This window comes from Pelodiscus sinensis, chromosome 2 (assembly GCF_052426305.1).
Source record: "Pelodiscus sinensis isolate ZL-2025 chromosome 2, ASM5242630v1, whole genome shotgun sequence".
Lineage (NCBI taxonomy): Eukaryota > Metazoa > Chordata > Testudines > Trionychidae > Pelodiscus > Pelodiscus sinensis.
This window is the reverse complement of record NC_143053.1, coordinates 445394-472404: the sequence shown is the minus strand read 5'-3', so window position 1 is coordinate 472404 and position 27011 is coordinate 445394. Positions and strand designations below refer to the sequence as shown.

The following is a 27011-nucleotide window of genomic DNA, read 5'->3' as shown; positions in this document are numbered from 1 at the left end:
CCAGGACCTCTACTGATCTCCACGAATTTTCAAAGATAATGACCTAAGGCTGTGCAGTGACATTTGCCAACTCCCTCAGCTCCCTCGGATCATTGAGTCTGGACCCATGGATTTGTGTATGTTTAGCTTTTCTAAATAGTTCCTAACCTGTTCTTTACCAAGCAAGGGCTGTCCTTCTCCTTCACATACTCTGTTGCCTAATGTAGTAATTTGGGAGCTGACCTTGTCTGTGAAGGCAGAGGCAAAAAAAATCATTGAGTACTTCAGCTTTTCCCACATCATCTGTCACTGGGTTACCTCCCTCATCCAGTAAGGGCCCCACACCCTTCCTTGATCACCCTCTTGTTGCTAACATGCCTGTAGAAACCTTTCTTGTTACCCTTCACATCCCTTCCTAGCTGCAATTCCAAATTGCGCTTTCACCTTCCTGATTGCTCCCCTGAATTCTCGAGCAATAGATTTATATTCCTCTCTAGTCATCTGTCCAAGTTTCCACATCTTATAAACTTCCTTTTTGTGTTTAAGCTTGCCAAGGATTTCCTTGGTAAGGCACCCTGGTCACCTGCCATATTTGCTTTTCTTACTGTGCATCAAGATTGTGTGTTCCCATGACTTCAGTTTAAAATACAGCCAGCGCTCCTGGACGCCTTTCACCTTCATGTTAGCGTACCAGGGGATCCTGCCCATCAGTTCTCTGAGGGAGTCTCAGTCTGCTTTTCTGAAGTCCAGGGTGTGTATTTTGCTGCTCTCCTTTCTTGTTTTGGTCAGGTTCCTGAACTCGACCATCTCATGATCACTGCTCCCCAGGTTGCTACCCACATCCCTGATGTGTTTGTCTAACCTGATGGCTGCGTCTAGACTGGCAAGTTTTTGCGGAAAAACTTGCCAGCTGTCTATACTGGCCACTTGAATTTCCGCAAGAACACTGACTTCCTACTGTCTGAAATCAGTGCTTCTTGTGGAAATGCTATGCTGCTCCCGTTCGTGCAAAAGCCCTCTAGCGTAAATGCTTTTGCGCAAGAGGATCAGTGTAGACAGCGCGGTATTGTTTTGCACAAAAAGCCCCGATCACGAAAATGGCGATCGGGGCTTTCTTGCGCAAAACCGCGTCTAGATTGGCACGGACGCTTTTCCGCAAAAAGTGCTTTTGCGGAAAAGTGTCCGTGCCAATCTAGATGCTCTTTTCTGCAAATGCTTTTAACGGAAAACTTTTCCGTTAAAAGTATTTGTATAAAATCATGCCAGTCTAGACGTAGCCGATGTGTTTGCACAACCTCCGTAGGCAATTTATTCCAGTGTTTAACCACCCTGACAGGTAGAATGTTTTTCCTAATGTCCAACTTAAACCTCCCTTGCTGCAGTTTAAGCCCATTGCTTCTTGCCCTATCATCACAGGCCAAGAAGAACAATTTTTCTCCCTCTTTGTAACCACCTTTCATTTTCTTAAAAACTACTATGGTCTCTAGACTAACCAAACCCAATTTTTCAGTCTTCCACCACAGGTCATGTTTTCTAGTCCTTTAATGATTTTTGTTGTTCTTCTGGTACCCAGAACTGGGCACAGCTGAGGCCTAATTGGTGTGGAGTAGACTGGAAAAATTACTTCTTATGTGTTGCTTTCCTATTAATGCATCCCAGAATCATGTTTGCATTTTTTGTAACAGTGTCATGCTATTGACACCTCTTCAGCTTGTGGTCCACTCTGACCCCTAAATCCCTTTCTGCAGGACTCCTTCCTAGACAGTCGCTTCCCATTCTGTGTGTGTGAAACTGATTGTTCCTTCCTAAGTGGAGCACTTTGCAGTTGTCCTTATTAAACTTCATCCTGTTTACCTCAGACCATTGCTCCAGTTTGACCAACAGATCATTTTGAATTTGAATCCTTAGTAAACATGATTTTTTCCAAACTCATGCTGAGGTGCTAATGCAGGCGGGAGAGTGTTCTTCCCATATGCAACCCTGGAGTTGCCTCCACTAGGAGAGGGCAGTCCCAGGCCAGGAGATCCTCTGGAACTCTCCTACAGCAATGGGCATGAGTTAGTTTGAGCAGCTAGGAGAGCACATCCCTTCTTGGCATTACTCACCTAGGCTGCCAGTCCCGTCAATTACAGCAGTGCCTTTTACCTACATTAGCAAGCATCACTCCTGAGGAAACGACACTGGAGCAGCAGCTGCCTCTTCAGGCTTGTGCTCTCAGAGAGCCCTGCAGCTAACCCAAGATCTCTGCCCTTGTTTCCAAAGCACAAGCAGGTCTGGGCCAGGGATGCCTGAGCATCATCTCACACTCCAGGACCTCTCCCACCCTTCTTGAGTCTGCTGTTCAGGCACTGGGTAAAACTTGAGCAGGCAGGAGATGCTTCTTGGGCAGCGATGGGCAATAATTTTTGAAGGGGGGCGAACTTCACAAATTTCAGAAGGGGCGGGGCCTAGGCTAGAAGGGGCAGTCCATCTGCTGGAAAAAGACGCCAATATATTTTTTGCACAACAAAGTAATTAAAATTTAATAATACTTAACTGCATACAACATCATCATAGAAGGCAACAGTTGTAAAATTAGTAATAAGAACACTAACATGTTGAGAACACCTGTAACATTTGTAATAACACTAAACATTTAGTTACGTCACTAGTGGGCAGTATCCGACCTGCGGAGTGGACACAGTTTACCAGGGTTAACCCCGGCAGGCCACTAATGCTTTATTTACATGCTCCTCCACTGGTACAGCCACTTGAACCTCCCATTCATGTGGAGCATGATCTCTAGCCAATGGGCACTGTGTGAATTGGGACACCACCTCCTACAGCTCACATGGGCTAGGAATGGTGCTCCACAGCCAACAGGAGCTTTAAATGGCCATATCTTCAGAAGCCATAAGTCGGATGTGGCTTCTGCCAGTGCTTATTAACCAGAAGCCACATCTGACTTATTGCCCACCTGAGTTTAATGCAACTTATGTGCATTAAATTTAAGTGTAAAAGAAAAACTGCAACTCAGTGTGAAGAAGCAAGTCTGTGCTGGGCATTAACAAGGGACGTGAAGTCAGGTGTCACTTCTGATGTTGCAATGCAGAGCACAACTGCAAAATGGTCATCAGTGATAGAAGATCTGTTCTTAGATTTATTGAATTTCATCATAGAAAATGTCTGCTCGCAGATATAAGTTGATCCAACCACTACAAGCATCTTTTGGGCATGAGCCTTGATCTTCGGAAAGCTTTGTTCATTGAGAGATGCATAAAATCCCAGATGTGGTGTTGGTTTGAATTGCTCCACAAGCAAGGCATCACTCTGCAAGTTAATAAACTCAATTTGGAGGTTACTTGGAGCATTATCCACCACATATGTGAAAGGAGAGGAGACCAAAGCCATGTCATTTGCTATCATTTTAAAATCCGTGAAGTGTCAAGAAAACTCACTGTGCAAAGCGAGCAGTAACGAATTGTATCTTTCCAGGTTCTCATCAGACATTGTAATCTGTTGCAAAGTGGGGAAGTGTGGGAACTGCTCGTTTCCAGTCTGACGGGAGAAAAGGAGCAACTTTGCCATGAAAGATTTGACAAGGGAATACATGTCATGGGCAAACAGTCCCTTGCCTTGCAGTTTTGAATTCAGTTAGTTCATGTGACTCGTAATGTCAATGGCAAATGCAAAATCAGAGTGCTAAGTTACAGCATTCAGTCAAGGGAAGTCCACATCGTTTCCTTTCATTTTCAAAACCACACCAATTTCTGCTCTCAGATTCCACACTCTTTTCAGAATGTTTCCCAAACTAAACCAAAAAGTGCCATTAACATCTTCTCTTTTTTTATTTTGATTCTGCAATGAGCTCTGTAAGAATGAAGATCTGCCTCTCATTTTCAGTGTTCTCTAGGTGCTTGTTGCTGGGTGGAGGAGGGCTTAGTAATTATTAATTTCTGGCCACATAACACAGAGGTTTTTGTTCATATATAAAACTTGCCAAACTTACCATTGATTATTACTGTGGCTTGTATTTTCAAAGACATAACATTTAAAATATATTTTTTTAACGTTTACCATTCCTGTTTTTTAGGAAAGATCCTCTTTTGTGGGGCTAGTTCAGTTATGTGGTTGGTGCTTAGCAATATCTGAATTGCTTGTCATATGTCAAGACTCCTGTATCATTCCGCTATTATGTGTGTATATTCTTGAATTGTTTGTGCTCTTTGGGAAAGAAAGGAAGGGAGGAAGAAAAGGAGGAAAGACGGGAGGACAGAAAGCTGTTTTTGCCAGAAGACAAAGTTATTTGAATGACCGTCACATATTTTATCCCCCACCCCTTAAGTACTACCCTTTCCGAAACAACTGTGCCACAAATTGTATTAAGAGCTGTTATAGAAAAGCCCAAATGGGGGGAAGAAAAATGCAGGTGTCACTAATGTAACATTTTCCAGTGAACGTTTGATCATTTTAGTTTTGTACCCTCCCCACACCAAGATCATTAAAGCACACATCACTTTCATGAAAAGGCACAAGGCACTGAAAATTAACACTTAGTCCTGCCATAAGTGCAGGGGACTGAACTAAATAACTTTGAGGCCCCTTCCAGACCTATGATCCATGAAATAGTATCCAAGTCCCTGTTTTTCTTCCCACCCACACTAAGTATGAGTTACAAAAGATTCCCATTTTTTACTATAAAAGTCGCATCTAGATATTTTTATCAAAACCATTTGTAAAGAGCTAGGTTATTGGGCATTTAAAGCTACTTCTTAAAGGAAGCTGCTAAAATTTCCAATGATTACCTATGTTTTTTAAATTCCTTGAAACACAGGAGCATTTCAGAACTCAAATTATTGGGTTTTTCAATTAGAATATGGATTTAGTGAAAGGAATGGCATGTGTATGTGCTTGATTAAGTCATTAAGAAACTCTCACCAAGTAAATCACTAGTCAGCCCAAACCAGATTTTTTCTGCTGTGCTCCTGGGCAAGATGGTGCTGAGAAAAGCTCCAGAATCCAGCAAGAGGAATGGGTGGGACCTGGGGCAGAAGAGGTGGGATTGAGAGCTACCCTACCGGGAGCTTTACTTGGCCTGGGGTCCCTGCCCCCTGACTTCTGGCCAATGGAAGGGACCAGGAGCAGAGCGCAGAGTGCCGGGGGCTAGCCTCCGCCCACAGTTGTCGGGTGGAGGCCTAGATTTCATATCACCGGGCTCACAGCTCCTGGCCCCACTGCTAACCTGTTGCCTGGCAGCTGCCCGGCAGACACAAGCCCTTTGAATAGAAGCTAGTGGGGCAGAGCTGTGAGCTCTTTTCAATTGTGTCTGTTTAAAGGGCTCGCGCCTGCTGGGAGACTGCCTGGCAATGCAGCCCCCCAGCAGGGGAGCCCTTTAAATAGAAGCAGTTAGAAGGGCTCCCTCCCCTCACCCACTCCGAGGCAATGAGCTAAGGGGCGGAGCCTGAAACGGCCTTGTGGGCTGGCTCTTCCCCACCCCTGCTCTTGGGGCTCACCCAGCGCTATAGAATTCCCTCCCCCAAAGCCTGGGATCTCCTACAAACCCCTCAGTGTTTTCTAGTCCAAATGCAGCGTGCACTTGCCTTTCCCCTCTGAAACAGCAGCCCAGAACTTGCCAGTGGTGAGTGACAGGGTGCGTGGAGGTGTTGTCCATATGTTTGTGGATTCCTCGCAATGGGCGCCGGGTGTAGAGAATCGAATAGTAGAGACTAGTGGAGCCACTGTCTCCCATGCTCACAGGAGGAACTGAGAGATCCCTGTGCCTCCCCCTCTAGCAGTGGGCCTCATCCCTGCAGCACTTTGATGCTCATAGCCCTGAGCAAAATTAGTTTTGTTTTAATTGTTTTGAGTCTCACCCTGGCCTGACTCCCATGGCAGGGGGCTGCCAGGAGGATCTTACAGAAAATTCTGTTCCCTGAAGCATGCCTCTCTCTTCGGAGGCCTATGAAACTAGCAGGGGTTGGGAGTGCCACAGTCACCAGCTAGCAGCCCTTCCCCAGGCTGGCTTCTGCCATACGCCTGACTGTGCATCTTCAAGTGGTGTCCCTGGGGGTGTTCCACCCTAGGAGTCATTGCATCCTCGCACCAGCAATCGGAGCTTTTCACTAGTTGTGCCTAGTTGCCCTGGACATGCACCAGAGTCATAGCATGGTGCCACTGGTGCCCATTTTTACATGTGCAGCACAGCCCCCTCAGTTCCTTCTCGACTGTCCTCAGTAGCAGAAAGAGCCTTCAAGCAGTGTGGCCTCCTCGCCCTGAAAACGCAATTAAAAAAAAAAGACAAAAAGTGCTTCTTTTACCAGATTCATTCTTAACCCCCTAGCTTTAAAAAACATTTTTTTTTAATTTTTTCCATTAGTCCCGCTCCCCTCCACCCTGACCCCGCAGTGTACTTTGTTTTTCAGCAACATGATGCCGGGCTCTCCCAGATTCAAAAAAATGAGATTCTTGTCGAGAGGCCATGCTGGTCTCAGAGGGACATTCATCCTGTATCTGGTGCCTTGGGGTAGCCCATATTCCCCCCAAATTCTCCCGTGGTAACAATTTAAAAGCCGAGGACAGACACAACAGAGAGCTTCGTTTGAAGACAATCCTTCTGGGGAAGGCTCTGCAACCCTCTGATTAGACACCTGCCTCACCACAGGGTCTCATAAAACCACCTCAAAGGACACAGCTCAAACTTGCAGCAGTTCAAGGAAGCAAGCCTCCTCTTCTCTTACCCAGGACTCTTGAAGGTCAAGATTGTCCCCTGCAAGATCACTGGCCATGGTACTGAGCTCCTCAAGAATCAGTACCACCGATATCCTGAGCACCGCCAAGCTGCGAACACCAGCAACAGCCAAACATGTCAAAATGGAGCTGACATGAAAAGTCCCTACAGCACCATCAATGCTGACAGCGACTCGTGCAGTTGGACATACTGCCCCCGCTGTATGGCACCAACAATCAGAGCCCATGTGGCACCGACCACAAGCACTAAAGCGACACGGGAGTAGACCACACTCCAACAGCAGTCAGCACCACCACAACTTTCACATCACAGGGACATGGAGGCTGCATTGGTACCACAGTCCCCACTCCTTGGCACTGACTGGTAACTGAACTGTGCTCATCTGAACAACATCCATTATCTCCTGCACCCTCCATAATGGAAGAGGGTTTTTCCAACTTCTTCCTCAGAAAAAAATGGGAGGGTGAAGACCTCAGAAAAATCAACACATTTGTATGCACCCACAGGAAAGATGGTCACTCTTGCCATGATTATATCAGCCCCGGACAAGGGAGATTAGTTTTCAGCCCTCAGTCTTCAAGATGCATACTTCCATATTACAGTTCACCCCACCCACAGGTCTTTCCTCAGATTCAAGGGAGACCTTGAACAACTACCAGTACTGAGTTCTACTGTTTGGCCTGTTCACTGCCCAGTGGGTCTTCTCAAACACGCTTGCTGTGGTAAGCCTCACCTCAGGTAACAGGGAGTGTTAATATTCCCCTATTGGGATGATTACCTGATGAAGGGCACAATACACTGTGAAACGCTAACCATGTCACCCTGGACCTCTCCTGTCATCTCAGCTTCCAAGTCAACATACAGAAATCCATACTGGACTTCACACAAACAATTGAATTCAGAGGAGCGCTCCTAGACTCCACATGAGCCAGGATAATATTTCCCCAACACTGAATCACTACACTGACGACACAAATAAATTCAGTTATCCATAGTCCCTATACAGCAGTAAGAACCTGCCTACAAATCCTAGCCCACATGGCAGCTACGACCTATGTGGTAAAGTATGCAAGACTACATGTGATGCTTCCAAAGTTGTCTTTTCACAGTCTATACACCTACCCACCACAGCTTGGACAGACAAGGCATGCTCCCATCTCTGGTCCTTACCTCCCTGCACTGATGGACACAACCGTGAAACTTGCTGACAGGTATTACCATCCAACAGAACCCCACATCGTGCATTATTATCATTGAGGCATTGATTATAGGTTGGGGGGCTCACCTAAACCACCACACCATTGACGACACTGCTCCATGCATATTTTATATCAATCGCTAAGGAGAAGCCCAGTTTCACTCCCTGTGCACTGAAGCTATCAAACTGTGGAACTGGTGCATCTGCATCACAAAATCTCTGACTGCATCCTACTTACCAGGCAACCAAAACACCACAGCAGACACCCTTGGTTGCCACTTCTCAGAACAGCACAAATGGAGATCAACTCCACCATCTTCAGGGCAATATTCCACAAATGGGGATGCCCCCAGATCAACTTCTTCTCAACCAGAGACAACCACAAATGTCCCCAATTTTGTTCTAGCGAGGGGTCGGAATGCACCACTACTGCTAATCCCATGAGTCATACAAAACAAGAACAGGCCAGGCATGCATGATTCTTATTGTCCCAACAGGACCCAGACGGACCTGGTTTCCTTACCTGAGTCACCTTGCATGACGCGATTGTTAGCCTCTACCTCTGCGACTGGCTCTCCTTGTGCAACACAGGCCACACGCTGTATCTGAACAGAGCAAGTCTCTGATTCAAAACATGGCTCTTCTAGGTTTCCAACATGAGGACCAGACCTGTTCTGACAAGAGTAAAGCATGTATTATTAACTAGAAACACTGTCTCTCTAAGGGTATGTCTACACTACAACGTTATTTAGAAATAGTTAATTCGAAATAGCTTATTTTGAAATAACGTGTCTACACACAAAATGCATTTCGAAATAGCGTTTTGCTATTTTGAAATAGCGCATCCATACTGAGTGGACGCTGAATCGCATTTAAGGCCGGCTGGAACCACGTCTGGCAGGGCATCAGGTTAGGAGTTACTTTGTGTGGCTTCTGCCTGAGGCTATCTGAGGTCTGTGCTTAAAGGGACCCCCCCAGACAGCCAGTTCTCAGGTTACCCTGGTTGCTCTCACTTGGGACACCACAGCACTCTGCAACACCCTGGGCACTCTGGTGCTTCTTGTGGACGCGTTGCTGCGAGCCTGACTGCACTTTCTGCAGGCTGCCATCCGGGAGGTCCAGTATTCAGGAGGCCCTGCGGGAGAGCTTCTACCCTGAGGAGCACTAAGAGCTTCCCTGGCCGGCCCCACTGGGGGCTTGTGCCTCATTCCTCCCTCACGTCCTTCCACTTACCTCTCCCTCACCCCCCTTCCTGATGTCAAATAAAATACACGTATTTTCAGGAACACAAACTCTCTTTATTTAACAAAACTGGGGGGGGGGGGATGAAACTCTGGTGAGACTGGGGAAAGGAGGTGGGAGCGGAAAAGAGAGGGGAGGGAGAAACCTGGGAGGAGGGAGCTGGAAGGGGGAAGGAAGGGGAAGAAGGGGGAGAGGAAGCTCAGGGTCGGGGGTCTCGCCAGACCAACTTGATTATCATGCAAACCTGCTCCTGGGTTCATATGTGGCCTTTGGTGGCCAGGCTGGCAGCTATTCTGCCATAGATGGCCACCTTCCTCCGTCTAGTGCGGAGAGCATGGACATTGGGGGCATCCCCCCAAACCTGAATAAGGTCCATGATCTCCACCCCGGACCAGGAAGGTGCCCACCTTCTCCGGGCCCTGGCAGGCTCCTGGGAGCTGGCAGACTGCTCCTGGAGAGTGGTGGAGGGCTGGCTGCCAGTGGCTTGCTGGCTCATATTTTGAGGACACTGGGTCTGGGGCAGTGACTGCTGGCTCTGGGCTGGCAGGCTTGGAGCTGGCACAGGCACTGTGGCCAGAGTCAAACCCATTAAGGGCTCCGGGGACGGGGGAGGGAGAGGAGTGTTCTTGGTTGAGGCTGGAGTGGCCACCAGGGCACCCTGGGAAGGCTGGAGGCCCCCGATTTCGATATAAGTGTCCACACAGCACTTATTTCGAAATAGCTATTTCAAATTTGGTGTTATTCCTCGTGGAATGAGGTTTACCAAATTCGAAATAAGCGCTCCGCTATTTTGAATTAATTTTGAAATAGCGGTTTGGCTGTGTAGACGCTAGTAAAACGGCTGTTATTTCAAAATAACTTTGCTGTGTAGACATACCCTTAGTGAAAAAGATTCTCACTATGGTGCCAATAAAACCAGTTAATGCTTTCCACATCACCCCTGTCCACAACTCTCAATTACACACTGGATCTTAAAGACTCAGGACTAGCCATGAGCTCTCATAAAGCCCATTTGGTGGGCATCACAATTTTCCATGAACCAGTAGATGGCTTATCTGCCTTTGCCCATTCTACTACTGAATGCTTCCTTACGGGAATCCTAAATATATACCTGGGAGTGCATCCTCCACAGCACCCTGGGATCTGAACCACGGCTTTAAAAGCATCACAAGAACCCCTTTGAACTCTAGCAACCTGCTCTCTTCATCGCATGTCAATGTCAGTTGCATTTTTAATGGTCTTCTCATCAGCCAGACACATCAGTGAAATAGCAGCCCTTGTGACAGACCCTCCCTGGACTATTTTCATGAACGCTGAATTTATACTACGATCTCACCCCCAAGTTTTTGTGACAGTTGCCTCCACTTTCCATATCAATTAAGCCATTCACCCATTTTTCCCTATACCACACAAGCATGCTGGGGAAATGTCCCTTCATTCGCTATATGTCAGGAGAGCTGTTGCCTTTTACCTTGACAGGACCAAGCCATTCTGCAATTCCACCAGACTCTTTGTCTCTGTAGTGGACTGATCCAAAGGTGCAGCAGACTCCTCCGCGTATCTCCAGGTGGCTGTCCTCCTGTATGTACACAAGCTACACAATCCATACCAAAACCCCCCTAGGGAGTCACAGCACAATCCACTCAAATGGTGGCAGCCTCAGTAGAATTCCTTAAGAATGTCCCATTAGTGGAGATATGCAGAGCTGCAACCTAGTCCTCTGAGCTAAACATTGCACCATATCAGGTGGTCCTTGTTCGGCCACTGCCGTAAGCCTCACTGTGCTATCCTCTGCATCCAAGACTTGACTCCAAAGCCCTCACCTCCATGCAGGTGCATTACTTGACAGTAACCAAGAGTGGAGTACCTACAGGGACACCACTAGAAGAAGTTACTCACCTTGTGCAGTAACGATGATTCGTCGAGATGTGTGCCCCGTGGGTGCTCTACCACCCACTCTCCTCCTCTCTACGTCAGCGTTCATCTCTGAATTCGGGGGGGGAGCACATTATGTGCATCCAAAATGGGTGCCAACAGCACCATGAGACGGCTACTGTGCATGTGCGATGCGGCCAGGCACCACTAGCGACAATCTCTGATCCCCACAGGGAACATTTTGAAGAACCATCATTACTGCATAAGGTGAGTAACTTCTTCCTGCCTCATCTAAGGAAAGGAGCTTACTGATCCAAATGAGAATGGCTTCGGCTGCCGTGGAAGTCAATCTGACAGATGCCGCAGGCTGTGGGCAAGAGTCCAGGACTTTCAGAAGGGCTGAAGATTCCCATTGCTCTTGCTCTCCTGCCCAGGTTCCGTCCTCCCTACCTCTGCTGCCCTACCTGTCTCTCCTACTCTCTCTTAATCCTAGTAGGGCAGCCAGGGAATACCCCACAGGACACACACCCTTCCTCCCCGAATCCAAGCCATGGGTGGGGCTCAAGCCGCATTAAAATGGGGTCATTTGCTCTTTGTGAGTTCTTTTGATTCAGTTCCTCTGCCTATGTCTAGCAGTCAGCAGTGGCCCTGGTGCTAGGGCAGAGGGAGTGATTGGTGCCTGATGCTCACTGCCTTCTGTTTTTTCCTCTTCCAGTCACCAGAAGCAGTTGACAGTCTCCGCTATGTGGATGACACAAATAGCACAGGTAAGTTACTCACCTAGCAACAAAGAGCCATACAGTCCCCACCTACCTCCATCGTCTCCTAGCCACTGTACCAATGAGTCCACAGAGCACTGACATAGCCAGTTCCTTCTCCTGCTTGAAGCAATCTCCTATTTCTGTCTCATTCTAGACTGAACCCTCCAATCCAGCAGCACTGAATTGTGGGTAGGATTTTTCTGCATTGTGGCTGGATGATGACTGATTTGTTGGGCGTAGTGTGTAGTGGGCAGGCCTCGCTTCGTTCCCGGCTGCTGTCCTAAGGCAAAGGCTGGGCCAGGCTGGCCTCTTGCAGCTGAGGTTGGTGTGCAGTGTGCATGTCCCAGTGTGTCCCCTGCCGAGGCAGGAGTGCAGAACTTGGCTGCCTGTCACAGGTAATCGGAGGTGCAGGGCATGTGAACACTTGAGAGCCAGGATACATTGAATCTATGTGCATGTACTATGTGTACATGGGATCAAGACTTTGCTCAGCCATGTCCAGCATGTACCCTGCATGGTTTTTTTTTTTAATTTAATTTTCACCAGAAAACTTGCCTTTCTCACTTTTGCCTTGCTGATGCCTCGTGCCAGTGGTGGACTCAGAAAACTCTGTCATCCGTTCAATGCTAGTACCAGACTTGGCGCTCATAGTGGAGTCTTTGGCAGTTCTGGCAAATATAATGCACATGTGGAGCCCTCCATACCAAGTGCAGTCGCAAGATATCAGGTGCCCCAATACCTGCTACTGCTACGCGCAACCTCTTACCCTTGCTTAGAGAGCTTGACTCCACCTGTACAGCAGGAACAGTTCGTGACCGCTGCCCATTCCTTTTCCCCTGAATCAAGCAGGGAACCATCACCAGTTCCTGGCCTGTTGGTTGGACATTCTCTACCCCTCCTAAATACGTTCCTCTCACTATACCACTCCTTGGAAGGCTTCTCCATCAGCTCTGTCTCCTCCATAGTTGTACCCCTTCCGTTCCCACTTAGGCCTTATTGAGTGTTTTGGGACCCATGCACCCTCCCTTTTTAAACCCTCTAGAACTTGTTCACATTCCTGCGCTTTTAAAAATAACCAAGATCTAATTCACTAACTAGGTCTATGCCTAGAGCTCCCAGTGGTATGGTCTCCATAGAGAGCAAGAACCAGACCAAGAGGAGGCTGAAAGTAGAAAGCAAGACAGGGAAGAGGACCTTACTCGGAGAGCCCCGAGAGCTTCCTAAGCCTTTCCCTCCATGTCTTCAAAAGGCCTTATCATCACTGTACAAAGCAGGGACACACACCCCAATGCCTATCTCAGCTGTGAAGTAAATCAGACTGATTAGATTCATAGGCTTCAAGGTCAGAAGGGACCAGTGTGCTCATCTACTCTGACCGCCTCCACATCACAGGCCACAGAACCTTACCCACCCACTCCTAGAATAGACCCCACTCTCTGGTTGAGTAACTGAAGGCCTCAAATCATGATTCAAAGACTTCCAGTTGCAGCAAATCCACCATTTACACTACTTTAAGCCTGTACGTGACCCCCATCTCCATGCTGCAGAGGAGGGTGAACCCCTGATACCCAGGGTCTCTGCCAGTCTGATGTAGGAGGAAATTGTCTCCTGACCGCAATTATGGGGATCACTTAGACCCTGAGCATGTGGGCAAGACCTACAGCCAGACACCTGGGAAAGAATTCTCTGTAGTAACACTCAGCCCTCCCTAAACAGAGTCCTGTCTCCAACTGTTGGGGATAGTTGCTGCTAGCAATCACAGCGCAGCTACAGGCCATGAAAGACTGTCTCATCACACCATCCCCTCCATAAACACACCATCTCCTCCATAACAACCCCGTTAGGTTTTTGCCCCCACTGTTATTGTTGGAAGGCTATTTGAGAACGTCACTTCTCTAATAATTAGACACCTTGGTCTAATTTCAAGACTAACCATGTCAATTGCCAGTTTAATAGCCATTTGTTCTTTATATCCACATTTGTGCTTAACTTTCATATCTCCTCTCCCTCCTTGTGTTTAGCCCTCTGATGTATTTAGGAAGAGCAATTATATCTCCCCACAGCATTTGTTTGATCAGGCATAACAAGTCGAGCTCTTGCAGTCTCCTCTCAGAAGGTAGATTTTCCATTCCTCAGATCATCCTAGTAGCCTTCTCTACACCTGTTCTGGTTTAACTTCGTCTTTCTCAAACATGGGAGACCAGAACTGCACACGGTGCTCCAGATCCAGCCTCACCAATGCCTTATATAATGGTACTCACCCCCCAGCTTGAAGCAAACTTTTGTGGTTAGTTCCTTGCGCTATGACATTTTGTCCCATGTCTATTATTTTAATGTACAGCATCATTGAGACCACCTGGTATGCTGCTGAACTATTTTGGCTCCTAAGTCCTTTCTTAGGTGACAAACTGGCAGGGTTGAGCTAGCAGCAGTAGCTCCTCATAATCCTTTTTAGGTTCTGCTAACGCTCTGCAGTATGGCATTTATTCCCCCCCCGGGGCCTCCCTATACATCCTTCCTGTCTCCCTAAACTTTCCACTGGTCTTTTTTATGCGGTGCAGTACTAGAATGTTTTCTCAGCAAGATGTATGCACTTTGTTCAGCAGCAAACACTCTTTAGTTCCTGCTGGGACTGAAAGCAGCAGTATCATCTCGCCGGAACATAGAATCATAGAATACTAGAATTGGATTTGGTGGTGATGGGGAACTTCAACTATCCAGACTTATGTTGGGAAACTAACACAGCAGGGCTCAGATTATCCAAGAAGGTCTTGGACTGCACTGGAGACAGTTTTTTTATTTCAGAAGGTTGAGAAAGCTACTGGGGGAAATCTGTTCTTGATTTGATTTTTAACAAATAAGGAGGAACCGGTTGAAAGTGGAAGGCAACCTGGGTGATAGTGATCATGAAATCGTAGCGTTCATGATGCTAAGGAATGGTAGAAGGGAGAACAGCAAACTAGAGACAGTGGATTTCAAGAAGGCAGATTTTTAGTAAACTCAGAGAGCTGGTAGGTAAGGTTCCATAGGAACATAAGAACGGCCATACTGGGTCAAACCAAAAGTCCATCTAGCCCAGTATCCTGTCTGCCAACAGTGGCCAAAAACTAAGAGGAAGCAAGACTAAAAGGAAAAACAACTGAAGAGAGTTGACAGTTTTTCAAAGGGACATTATTAAGGGCCCAAAAGCAAACTATTCTGTTGCGTAAGAAAGATAGAAAGTATGGCAAGAGACCACCTTAACCAGGAGATCTTGAATGCTCTAAAAATCAAAAAGGCGTTATATAAAAAGTAGAAACTATGTCAGATTTCAAATGATGAATATAAGCAAACAACATACATGTGCATGGGCAAGATTAGACCGGCAAAGGCACAAAACAAGCTCAATCTAACTAGAGCCATAATGGGTAACAAGAAGATGTTCTACAAGAATATTAGAAGCACGAGAAAGACCAAGGACAGGGTAGGCCCATTGCTAAGTGAGGAGGGAGAAACAATAACAGGAAACTTGGAAATGGCAGAGGTGCTTAATGAATTATTTGTTTCGGTCTTCACCAAGTTTCATGATGATGAAATGCCTAACATAGTACATGCTCGTGGAAATGGGGTAGGTTTAGACGTTAAAATTTAAAAAAGAACAAGTTAAAAATTACTTAGAAAAGTTAGATGTCTGCAAGTCACCAGGGCCTGATGAAATGCATCCTAGAATTTTCAAGGAGCTGATAGAGGAGGTATCTGAGCCTTTAGCTATCATCTCTGAAAAGTCATGGAAGTTGGGAGAGATTCCAGAAGACTGGAAAAGGGCAAATCTAGTGCCCATCTATAAAAAGGGAAATAAGAACAACCCAGGAAACTACGGACTAGTCAGTTTAACTTCTGTGCCAGGAAAGATAATGGCGCAGGTAATTAAGGAATTCATCTGCAAACATTTGGATGAAAATAAGATGGTAGGTAACAGCCATCATGGATTTGTATGAGCTTTTACTCAAGATGCCTGCCACCTTCAAATTCTCAATCCGTTCCTCCCTATTTGTCAGCAGCAAATCCAGAACAGCCTCTCCTTTAGTTGCTTTCTTCATCTCTATTCATAAGAACAGTCTCCAATACATTCCAGAAGTTGGTGGATAATCTGTGCTTTACCATATTGCTTTCCCAACAGCTGTCTAGGTAGCTGAAGTCCTCCATCACCACCAAGCTCTGTGTTTGAATGATTTTTGTTAGTTATTCCAAACTAAGAACTCTCGGGGGACTTCAGCTACCTAAACAGCTGCTGGGAAAGTAATATGGCAGGGACATTATAACTAGAACAGTACTGCACTGGTGTGGGAGAAGCACTAGGCATGACCCACGAGGATCTGCACCAAGTTAACCTGGTGACAAATCCCTCCTTGGCTACAGCAGAAGGACTCCTAGCACAGGCAGACCTGAAATGACTTTTGTTTGGCATCCAGTTGATTTGTTTTGGTTTGACTGGAGGGCAGGAATGATTCTGGGAGACTACAAGGTAGCTTTGAGGTTTCAGGGGAAAAAAGTAATGTCTATTTACGATAAAATAAAAAATATGAAATCTTTAATGGAACAGAAATTCAGAAAAATTCCATTTCAGGACCCAAAATCAGATTTGTTTTTCAGTTTACCAGCTGCATGTCTTACAGAGACAAGGTGGGCGATGTAATAGCTTGTGCTGGTGAGAGAACAACAAGCTGCCAAGCTTATGCAGCACTGCTTTTCAGGGATGCAGCGCATCACAGCTGACTATAGATGGGACAGATTGTTTAGCATAAGGAGGAGGTCCTATTTGAAAGGAGGGGAAACCTGCCAATATAAGAAGAGAAGGAAGGGTGTGGGTTACAGATTATTGTACTAAATCATAAATCCGGTGATCACTTTATCTGAGAGGCACACTGCTCTGTGGGAAATCCTATCTGATTTCTGTCCGTCTTTGCTCAGGTCCCCAGGAGCCAGATGGACCAGCAGAGGAAGAGGGGCTGTTAGTAACACACGACTCCTCAACACCTACCACATCAGCACTTGAAGAAATGGCTCTGTACAGCAGCAAGCGCAAACTCCGACACAGCCGTCGAAGTCTGGAGGCTGCTGTCCCCACATAAAAGGCCTGATGCACTGGGGCAACAGGACAGCACAGCACAGGACTCTACAACTTCCTAGACTCCACGGACAGCATTGGACTGGGTTCCACAGCATGACATTGGCTGGGAACTGCACATCCCAGGAGGTGTTGTGGTTAACTAACTTTCTTTAGGCTGTGAACCTCCTTTTTTCTCACTACCCACAGTGCTGGGCATGTGCCGAACAAGACAGGACAGTGCTGGACTTTAAGACGTCTGACAAAGCGGGGCAAGGGAAGGAGCAGAAGCAGCAATTTGTTAGTCTGTAAATAGTGTGTGTGTGTGCGTACATGTGTGCGTGCATGAGTGAGTGCGTGACGCTGCCCCTGTTGTTCCCTCCACTTGGTTTTTCAGTGGTTAATACAGGGGCTTTTTCTGATGTGACTTATCACGAAGGCCAGCCCTTTACTCTCATTTAAATTCCAGTGATTTGTCGAAAACCAGGTCCCCTTGCCCCCACTCATGGCGTGTCATGTCTGTGCAGAGGCAAGAATCTGTGAGCTCTATGCCATCAGTAGTCTGGCCCAGTGTGACACTGTTCCTTTGGGCAGCGCACTGCCCCCAGATGCACATGGAATTCATGTAGCACAGGCTGTGACCTCCTCTGGGCAAAGACACTACAGGAGGGCAGCGGAACAGGTGCTGACTGTGTGAGAGTAGCATGCATGAGCTGGATGAACTAGGGGAGATGGGGGTACAGAAACAAATTGGCCAGCTATAGCAAAGTCATAGCAATATGTGCATGTGACGGCGGTAGGGACAGACTAGTTGGGGATTAGAATGTGGTGACACAGCAGTAGGTGGGACAAATGAGACAGTGAGGATAAGGTCCTAGTGTAGAGTGCAAGGAGAAAGTGGGATGTGGGTTGGTGGGGGGTCAAGTAAAGGCATTAGGTGCAGGATGATGGTGGGACACAGTGATGGTGTGGGCGGCAGAAGGTGGTGGCTCACACTGTGTTGTCTGTAAGCACTGAAGTAAAATGTGAGATTTAAGGGGGACTGGACACAGACAAAGTGAGACCCATACAGGAAGCTCCAAGGGGAAAAGGATAATTAGATAGGCATCGCAATAACTACAAAGCCTACGGTCTCTAGCAATGTGGTGGCTTTGTGACCCTTTCCCTCCAGCTTAGGACAGATGAAATTGTTTACACATGCACCAAGGGAGTTATTGCTGGCTTCCTGCCTGGAACAAGGGCTTGCTCAGCCTTAGTACCAAGTGAACCCATGGGTGTGGTGCCAGTGAGTAGGTGCCTAACTCTACCTGTGATGTTATTGTTTCTCTTGGTTTTACTGCCCTGTGTGAGTTAGCAGCCCTTAGCCACCCATGCCCCAAAGCAAGGCATCTGATCTTGGCAATGGCCTGAGTGCTCTTTCCACTCCCACTAACAAATTGGTGCTGATGCCAGCAACAGTAAGACCAGAGCTGGCCCGTAATCAGCCCAGTGCCAGGATGTGACTAGGGAGTGAAGGGCACTTCTGCTTGTACATTTTTTTAAATGACTGAATGTGGTTTCTTTTAGCTGAGACTCTCCTCCCTTCACACCAAAATCACATGGCACATGTTAACTGAATTAATAAGTTTCATTTTACAGGGATCAGCGGTGGGGGGAGGGAAATCTGATGATCTATCAAATTACAGCCACAGCTGCTGCCATCAGCAATTTGAGCTTTTCCTTTTTAAAAACTTCATCTTAGCATTTGCTTTTCTAACGAGCAATTTCTGGAAACAATCATGAAAATTGGTTTTGGTGACTAACTTGTAATTTTCCTTTTCCTTTGTGGTCCTTGGGTGCCAGGCTCTAATCTCTCTACCCTCCTGAGAGATGCAGAAGAAAAATTAGCTCATCAAGACTGTAACTAGTGAAATTTGTACAACCAAAGAAATCTATTTTGTGGTTCAAGGAGAATAAAGTTTACTTTTCATTTGAGAGCTTGTGTCCGTAGCTGAAGCTCTTTCCTCTGGCCAGTGGGCAGCACAAGACGGGCCTCTCTTTAGTCATTGCTTCTACCCCAACAAACTTGGGTGTTTCTGATCAGCAGAGCCAGTGCCCATGAGCGTGCTGCCTGTGACGTCAAAGGGTAGATGTTCTATAGTACTGTGTTCAGCCATAGTAATGGCAGTTGCAGCAGGCTCGAAATTAGGTGTGCCTGTCCCTTCCCAATCAAGAGAAAGGCAACTGTTCCAGCATCGCTGTCTCAGCCTCCCTCGCATCTGCCCTGCTATGGGCTCCCATTTTTGAGACATCGTTCATAGAGTTCAGGGCCAGAAGGCACCACAGTGGCCTTTTAGTCTGACACCCTCTATAAAAGACCAGGAAATGGCCCTAAATGAATTCCTGGAGCATATATTTTAGAAAAACATCCAATTTTGATCTAAAAATTGCCAGAGATAGGGCAGTCACCACAAGAATTTGGTAAATTGTTCCAGTGGTTAATTATGCTCACTGTTAAAAAGTATGTCTCATTTGAAGTCTGAATTTGTCTAGCTTCAACTTCTATCCATTGACTCAGACCTTTCGCTGCCAGCTTGAAGAACCCATTTTTGAATACTTGTTCCCCATGTACATATTTGTAGACCACATCAAATTAGCGTTTAACCTGTTCTTTGTTAAAATACACTGATTGAATGACTTGAATCTGCTAGACTCCTTGAACACTATGTTCCTGTTTCCCCCACCCACACACATGAAGTTATGCAGGTCACCTGCCAATGTAACCATCTTCTGTATTTTCACCCACACATACACATGTACACGTACATGTAGAGGGTGGACTCTCGAGGATGGGGCAATTTCATGCAGCAGCCTGCACAGCACATCTGCTAGTGGCAGCTAACAAAGAACCCTAGAATGGTAGAGCCCAGATGGGTCATAGCTTGGCTCTTCCCAACTACTAGTGCGATGCAGTGTAAAACCAAGCTTCCCACTCAGTACATATGTTCATAGTTGCAGCAGGTGGGTGGCTACCTGTCATCTTGGTGTTACCATAGCCACTTTTCAGCTGTCTGGGGGAAGGAGGCACTGTCACTACAGTTGCTGCAGAACAGTTGCCTGCTGGGTGCTAGAGAAACGAGGCTCAAGGAAGAACACTTAGGCAAGCAATTCTGACTCAGCATGTATGGGGAAAGTCTCACCATTTCAATGGTTTGCTCCCTGCCATGTTGCCCTGCCTCCAGCCTGATTTTCACCACTTGACCTATAGGCAGTTGGACCCCATCTGCAGCCATTCCTGGGACACCATGCACCCATGCTCAGACAAGTCTATAAGGAGCTTTTTAATATCCCTAAGTGGACATGGTGCAATCACCTCTAGTTTGGGCCTGCACAACCCCTGTCAGTGCCAGGGTGGCTGCTGGTTTGGTTTCATTCAGTGAGCAGGGAATGCAAGCGACAGTCCCTCTGGTGCTAGCAGTAGTTTGGCTTCAGATGAATAAGGCCTTCATTACTTTGGGCTTTTTAACAATGTCAGGTCAATCTGTGCACTAGCAATAGCTGGAAGCACCTGGAGTGTTGGCTACACTGCAGCTGCCACAGCCAAACTGCTGTTTGTAGTAGCCAGACTTGCTTATGGTGCCTAGCACAGAATGGTTACAGGCATCCCAGATACATACATAGAGTCACTGATACTGAAAAATGGGTGCAGCCAGCCCCAGTTCACTGCGCTGTTCATTGAAGAATCCTGTGTGCTAAGTCCTGGGTAAAAGATAAAGAAAGGGTTGCCCTCCATTGCACTAGGCTGGCAAGAGCGTTGTCTCAGTGGGGCTAAAGACAATGGCACCAAGTTGCAGCCTCCTTCAGCGATTGCAGCAAATAGGAAGTAGAATAGGGGGAAAAAATGGCTAAAATAAGTCCCAATTGGGTGTCATAAACAAAAAGACAATGGCTGCAGAGGTGAGGCAGAGGCACATTTCCTTCACACTTCCTGCCTGGTACTGAGGTATCACAGAACAAAGGGCCGGGACTGCGAGAAAGGGACTCGTCTTCCTACTCGCTTTCTGAAAGAAAAGAAACGGGTCTCACTAAAGTTGAGACACTGTCTAGGAGAGACTCACTTAGCCTGCAAAGCGGGGGGGAGAGTAAGGGGGTCTGTAGGTGTTCCCTATAATCTGTGAGCTTGTGCAGCTACTCAGGAACTATTCAAATGCCACCCACCTGATTAGCAGAGCACCCACAGCTAGGTTTTGTTTCTGCTGGTGGAGCACTTTTACACATGCTTCTGTGCACATAAAAATTATTCTGCACATGGATGGAGAAAAATCTGCTAATGGCTGGAAAATATTACAGGGACAATTGGACATACATTTAGAGTCTTGCCAGTTATGCTGCTGAACATAACTGCATCCTGCACCCGGATCTGAGCTGAGTTCACCTCACCCTGCCAAAGGCTATTTGGCACCACTCACGATAAGCCTGCACTTGTGGCAGTAACACAACAAGCCGAACCACAGCGCTACCCATGATTGGGTATTAAACACAAGCCTTGAACTACAATTTCACTTTAATGAGACACCAGCTTCCACACGGTTGCTGCCTGGTATCCCCATGCCTACCGGCTGCACTTGGACAGAATGACCTGAATTGGAAGGAGAATTTGGAGCAAGTCCTCAGGAGGCTGGTGACGTTTGATGACAAAAAAGAATTTAAAGTTTCCAATCCTAGTTGCTTGAAATTCAGTTTGTGCGTATTCCGATCCATCAGTTGCTCTGATTAAGGACAGGTACCTGTAAGAAGAAAGGGATGAGCAGTTGCCCAGCAGTTTATAGGCATGCTATGCTAATGAGCTCACCTGGTCTCACTGATGCCTGCTTCTAAAAAGCCACAGGTGGTGTTGCAGGGACACAGATCAAGTAAACACCTGGTTAGCGCCCCCCAACCTCAGAATACTCAAAGGCACCAAGGCTGTAGCTGTGCAAAGTGGACGACTCTGCCTTGAAGCCTGACTGAAAGTGTTGGAAGGCAGGGGCTGTGGGAGGGTGGAAAGCCGGTTGAAGCCATGAACAGAATTGTGTAGCACTGAAACACAGCCTGTAAGTTCACAATGGAGTGCAACAAGGGATGACTGAGACCCCGAACTGTATTAGAAAAAGGAGCAGTGCCTACCTGCCTCTGTAGCACTTGCTCCTTTCCTGTGCGCTTTTGTGAGTTGTTTCTTTTCCTACATGCAGCCTCACTCCCAGCACTGGCTCAGAGCCTGCTTAGGAGTTCACTCTACTAATGCACTTCAGGTTTTTTGATGGCCCCAGCTCTGTAAAACATGATTCCCTTTCATCATGGCTTCAGGTACCACCACACCTTCTCTCTTCCTGGACCCAGACTTAGGCCCCGTGCTAAATTACGCAGCACTGAAAAGCAAACGTGGGTCATTTTTTATACCTATTGGTTACCAACATGCCAGCCCACTCAATCGTCCCCTGCTCTTGCTGACTTTTGTGACAGAAGAAGTTACCCTGTGCAGTAATGATGGTCTTCAAGATGTGTGTCCCGTGGGTGCTCCACTGTAGGTGTAGGGCTTGTCCCAGCACCGCAGATCGGAGATCTTTTTTAGATGTAGTCCGCTGGACCGCAATGCGTGTCTCGTGCCTTTTGTGCCGTTTGTGTGCGCGCAGTCCGGCTCCCGCCAGTTCCTCCTGATCCTCTAGAGTCTGAAAAACATAATAAATGAGGTACTCCGAAAGAGAGGAGGAGGGTGGGTCATGGAGCACCCACAGGACACACATCTTGAAGACCCATCGTTACTATACAAGGTGAGTAACTTCTTCGTCTTCTACGAGCAGTGTCCCGTGGGTGCTCCACTGTAGGTGAGTTCACAGCAGTAGCCTACTTCAAGGAGGCAGGATTCGGAGCTAACATCCTGCTGCCATGGAGAAGATGGCAGAGGCAACTGCTGCATCAGTCATAAAGATGTTAGGAATAGCATAGTGTTTGGCAAATGTAAAGCCAGAAGACCAAGTAGCTGCTCGGCAAATGTCTCGTAAGGGAATCCATTTGAGGAAGGCAGCTGAAGTTGCCATCACTCTCGTTGAATGTGCCTTCAGCGTATGTGGAAGAGGCTTGTTCTGTAAGCAATAACATTGTATTATACACGAGACGATGAGTCAGGATATACATTGTGCCGACAAGGGATGGCCTTTAGAATGTTCCACAGTGGACACGAGGAGGTGCTGAGATTTCTGAAAGCATTGTGTCCTGTCAATATAGAATGCTAATGCTCGACGGACATCCAAGGTATGGAGACATGCATGATGTGCTGAGTGGGGTTTGGGGTAGAATGTGGGAAGAACTATTGGTTCGTTTAGGTGGAACTCTGAATTCACTTTAGGTAGAAAGGCTGGTTGAGGACGCAGTATTACCCTATGGGGGGTAAACACCATGTAGGGTGGTGATGCTGAGAGGGCGGATAATTCCCCGACCCTTTGTGCTGAAGTTATTGCCAACTGAAAAACCATCTTCATTGTTAGGGTGTGTAAATCACAAGCTGCCAACAGCTCAAAAGGGGGTCGCATTAAGGCATCCAAAATTAGCTCCAGGTTCCATGGGTCTGCGGGCTACCTGTGGTGTGGGAAGAGATTAGTCAACCCTTTCATAAATCTCTTTGTTATTGGATGGGAAAATACACAGTAGCCATCCACAGAGTGCTGAAAGGCGGTGATTGCTGCAATATGTACCTTGAGAGAGGAACAAGTCAGGCCAGAGTGTTTAAGATCTAAAAGATCATCCAAAATGCGATGAATAGGGACTGAGTATGGGTCCACGCCTAAGTTGGAGCACCATGAAGAGAAGTGTCGCCACTTATGCAGGTAAGTGTTACATGTGTTAGATCTCCTACTATGTAGCAGGACAAGCTTGACAGCTTGGGAACAATTAATCTCTGTTTGTTGGAACCAACTAGGTACGAGGTCATCAAAGCGAGGTGGTCAAGTTGAGGATGTATCAATTGCCCATGATCCTGCAACAGCAAGTCGTGGCGTTGGGAAGATGATATGGAGAATGGATTGACATGCGAAACAGGTAAGGAAACCATGTCTGTCGTGGCCAGAAGGAGGCTATCATTATTACTGTGGCTCCTTCGATTGCTATTTTCTCCAGAACTTTGGGAATAAGGGGAGTAGGTAGAAAGGCGTTCTGGAGATGATGACTCCAGTTGTATAGGAAGGCACCCCCCATGGACTTCCGTCCAACCCCAGCTCTTGAGCAGTATTGAGGGCACTTTGTGTTGCGGTGTGAGGCAAAAAGGTCTACAGATGGATACCCCCAATGGTGGAATATGGCATGAAGCACCTCTGGATGCAATTCCCATTCGTAATTCATGGAGGAATGCCTGCTGAGAGCATTGGCTGTGGAGTTCTGCTCACCAGGGAAGTACTCTGCAATAACTGTAATTTTGTGCTGGTTGCACCAATTCCATAAACGTATCACCTCCATGCAAAGTGATCAGGATTGAGCTCCGTCCTATCTGTTTACATAGTATACCGTAGTCATATTGTCGGTAAGGACACAAATGACCCGACCACAGATAGGGGAAGAAAGTGCCGACATGCATTGAAGACTGCCTGCAACTCAAGTAGGTTGATATGTAGTAGCGATTTGTGAGTGGACCATAGGCCCGGGGTAGGCATCCTGTAGGTTGAGGGATGTAAACCAAACTCCACTGTGCAATGCTGGAATGATAGTTGCCAGGGTCATCATCTTGAAGCGTTGTTTGCGAAGGTACCAATTTAATCATTGAAGGTCCAGGATGGGTCTCCAACCTCCCTATTTTTTCTGGGTCAAGAAATAGTAGAAATAGAACCCCCTGCCTTTGAACTTGTCTGGAACCTTCTCTTTCGCTCCAATAGCTAAGAGACGAGCCACTTCTTGTTTTAAGAGAGACTCATGAGATGAGTCCCTGAAGAGGGATGGGGTGGGGGTGGAAGGAGGACGTGAGAGAAAGGGGATGATGTAGCCTAACGCAATTAGTTGTACGACCCATCTGTCGGTGGTAATATAGGTCCATTGCTGGTGGAATGGCCGTAGACAATGGTGAAACAGTGCATCTGTGGCCCAAAGGTGGGTGGCCAGCAGAATGGTCTGCAGTCCCTCGACTGAGGACTCAAACTTGCTGCCTGGTGTTCTGTTGATTGGATGGTTTAGTTTGTGGTAGTTTTTTCTGTTGTCTTTGTCTGCTGCGTTGATGTTCCTGCTGTCTATCCTGGGACATGGCGTGTGAGAATGGTCTCTGTCTTTGGTAGGATGTATATCTTTTTCGGCGATAAGACGGGGTGTACATGCCTAAAGTGTTAAGTTTAGATCTGGAGTCCCTGTCAGAATGGAGGACTTGATCCATCTTTTCTGCAAAAAGACTCTGCCTGTCAAAGAGAAGATCTTCAACCTTTGACAGGAGGTCCTTCGGCACTGCTGCTTGTTGCAGCGATGAGGTTCTGCGCATGACCACAGATGTGGCGGTGGTCCGCACTGCCACATCTGAGATATCAAGGGCTATGTGTAGCACTGTTCTAGAAGCCATGTATCCTTCTTGTACCACTGACTTTCCATCCGACAAGATCCAGACGCTTAGTCTCCTTGTCATTGGCACTGCCCCTGAACTGAGGAGCTTTAGCCCTCTGTTGTGCTGCATCCACAACCAGAAAATTTGGTTGTGGTTGCGTGAAGAGGAATTCCATGCCTTTAGCAGGAACAAAATATTTCTTGTCTGCTTTTTTGTTGGTAGCAGGAGTTGATGCTGGCATTTGCCATATGTCGTCTACTATCTCCAAAATTGCGTCGTCAAGTGGAAGTGCAACTTTTGGGACGGTTGTAGGTTTCTAAGCAGACAACGGGTTTTTTTTGTTGTTGTACTTCTGAGAGTTGCACCTGTTGACTATCGGTGACTCTTTTGAATAACTCCTGAAACTGTTGGAGGTCATCAGTGGGTGATGCATTCTCGGGGAAGACAGCATCATCAGGTGACGACGATGATAGGTTTGTAGGCGAATGTCTTTGTGGTTCTTCCTAATCCAACAACTGATTGGGCTATGGTTCCGCATGTTGGAGTAGAAGGTCTCATTGCAGATGGGGCAGGAGAGTCAGTTCTGGTATGTGAAGGGCGAGGTTGGTGAGAGGATGGTGATGATACTGTGCCCCATCGTGGAGAATATAAGTGGCATCTGATCTAGTGAGAGTGTGTATAAGGTCAGTCATAGTGTCGCATGTGATATGGGGAATATTTGGAGGAGTATCTATACCTATGTATCTCACGGTGCCCAGAGTAGCTGAGAGTGTAGGAGATCTGGGAGATCGCGATCTTCCCCTTGAGTGTGTGGAGCATGCTGGTGAACGTTGGTGCCGATGGCGGTAATGAGATGAAGTATATGGCGGAGAGTAATAACTTTGTTTAGAAGTGTGATGTCTTGGTGAATGCCCGGAAGGAAATGAGCGAGCTCGAGACAGTGAAGGCAGTTCTGGAGAAAACTCAATTTGCTCTGGGCTTGGAGAAGGAAATGGTAGCTTGCGGGACTTTTGGCAAGACTTTGTCAGCACTGGGGATTGTTCGGGTGAAGACAAAACCGGGGTTGAGATGGGCATAGGTGCCAGCTATGCAATTGTATGGGGCATCGGTGCCATCACTGGTCAGTGCAGCAGTGTCGAGTGTGCTGTTGGTGCCGATTGAGATGTCAGTGCCAGCACTGGGTGGTGTAGTGGTGCCAGTTGTATTGTCGGTGCCAGCGTGGTCGGTGCCAGCATGGTCGGCGCTGGAGTGGCCAAAGCCGGAGTGCTTGCTGGTGCCGATACAGTTATCAGCACCAATGTTGGTGCCGGTTCAGGGCTCAGTGCTGGTCGAGTTGCAGCAGACGTTTTCAGTGCTGACTCTCTCAATGGCATCGGGTTAGATACCAATAAAAAGAGGAGGAGAATTAGATTTTTTGCTCCCCTGGTTGTAGAGTTGCTGGCATTAGACAGAAGGGAGAGAATTAGATTTCTCATTCCAGGAAAAGAGGAATTGTCTTAAAGGAATATTCGACGGAACTGTCTGAGACACCAGAGTCAATGGGCTGCTTGGCAGGGCATTCCAGATGCGACCCCTTAGACTTGCACACCTTTGAAGTAGGAGAACTGCCCCCT

General features: G+C 47.2%; 2 protein-coding genes across 45 annotated transcripts in view; one reads left to right on the top strand and one right to left on the bottom strand.

The window, feature by feature from the left end:
• SCRIB (scribble planar cell polarity protein) overlaps positions 1–18842 on the top strand; it is a 263350-nt gene extending 244508 nt beyond the window's left edge. For 36 of the 44 annotated variants that reach the window (XM_075919866.2, XM_089776049.1, XM_089776052.1 and 33 more), the window contains 2 exons: positions 11737–11788; positions 16733–18842. In XM_075919866.2, coding sequence (XP_075775981.2) covers positions 11737–11788; positions 16733–16893 — 213 coding nt within the window. In that variant the 3' untranslated portion in view covers positions 16894–18842. The other 8 variants (XM_089776062.1, XM_089776057.1, XM_089776061.1 and 5 more) reach the window with 5 other exon arrangements.
• Positions 18843–18978: 136 nt separating this feature from the next.
• IQANK1 (IQ motif and ankyrin repeat containing 1) overlaps positions 18979–27011 on the bottom strand; it is a 159151-nt gene continuing 151118 nt past the window's right edge. The window contains exons 15-16 of the mRNA XM_089776076.1: positions 21464–21634; positions 18979–20908 (exon numbers count right to left, since the gene is read on the bottom strand). Of these exons, the coding sequence (XP_089632202.1) occupies positions 20854–20908; positions 21464–21634 (226 nt within the window). The 3' untranslated portion in view covers positions 18979–20853. The remainder of the gene's footprint in view (positions 20909–21463; positions 21635–27011) is intronic.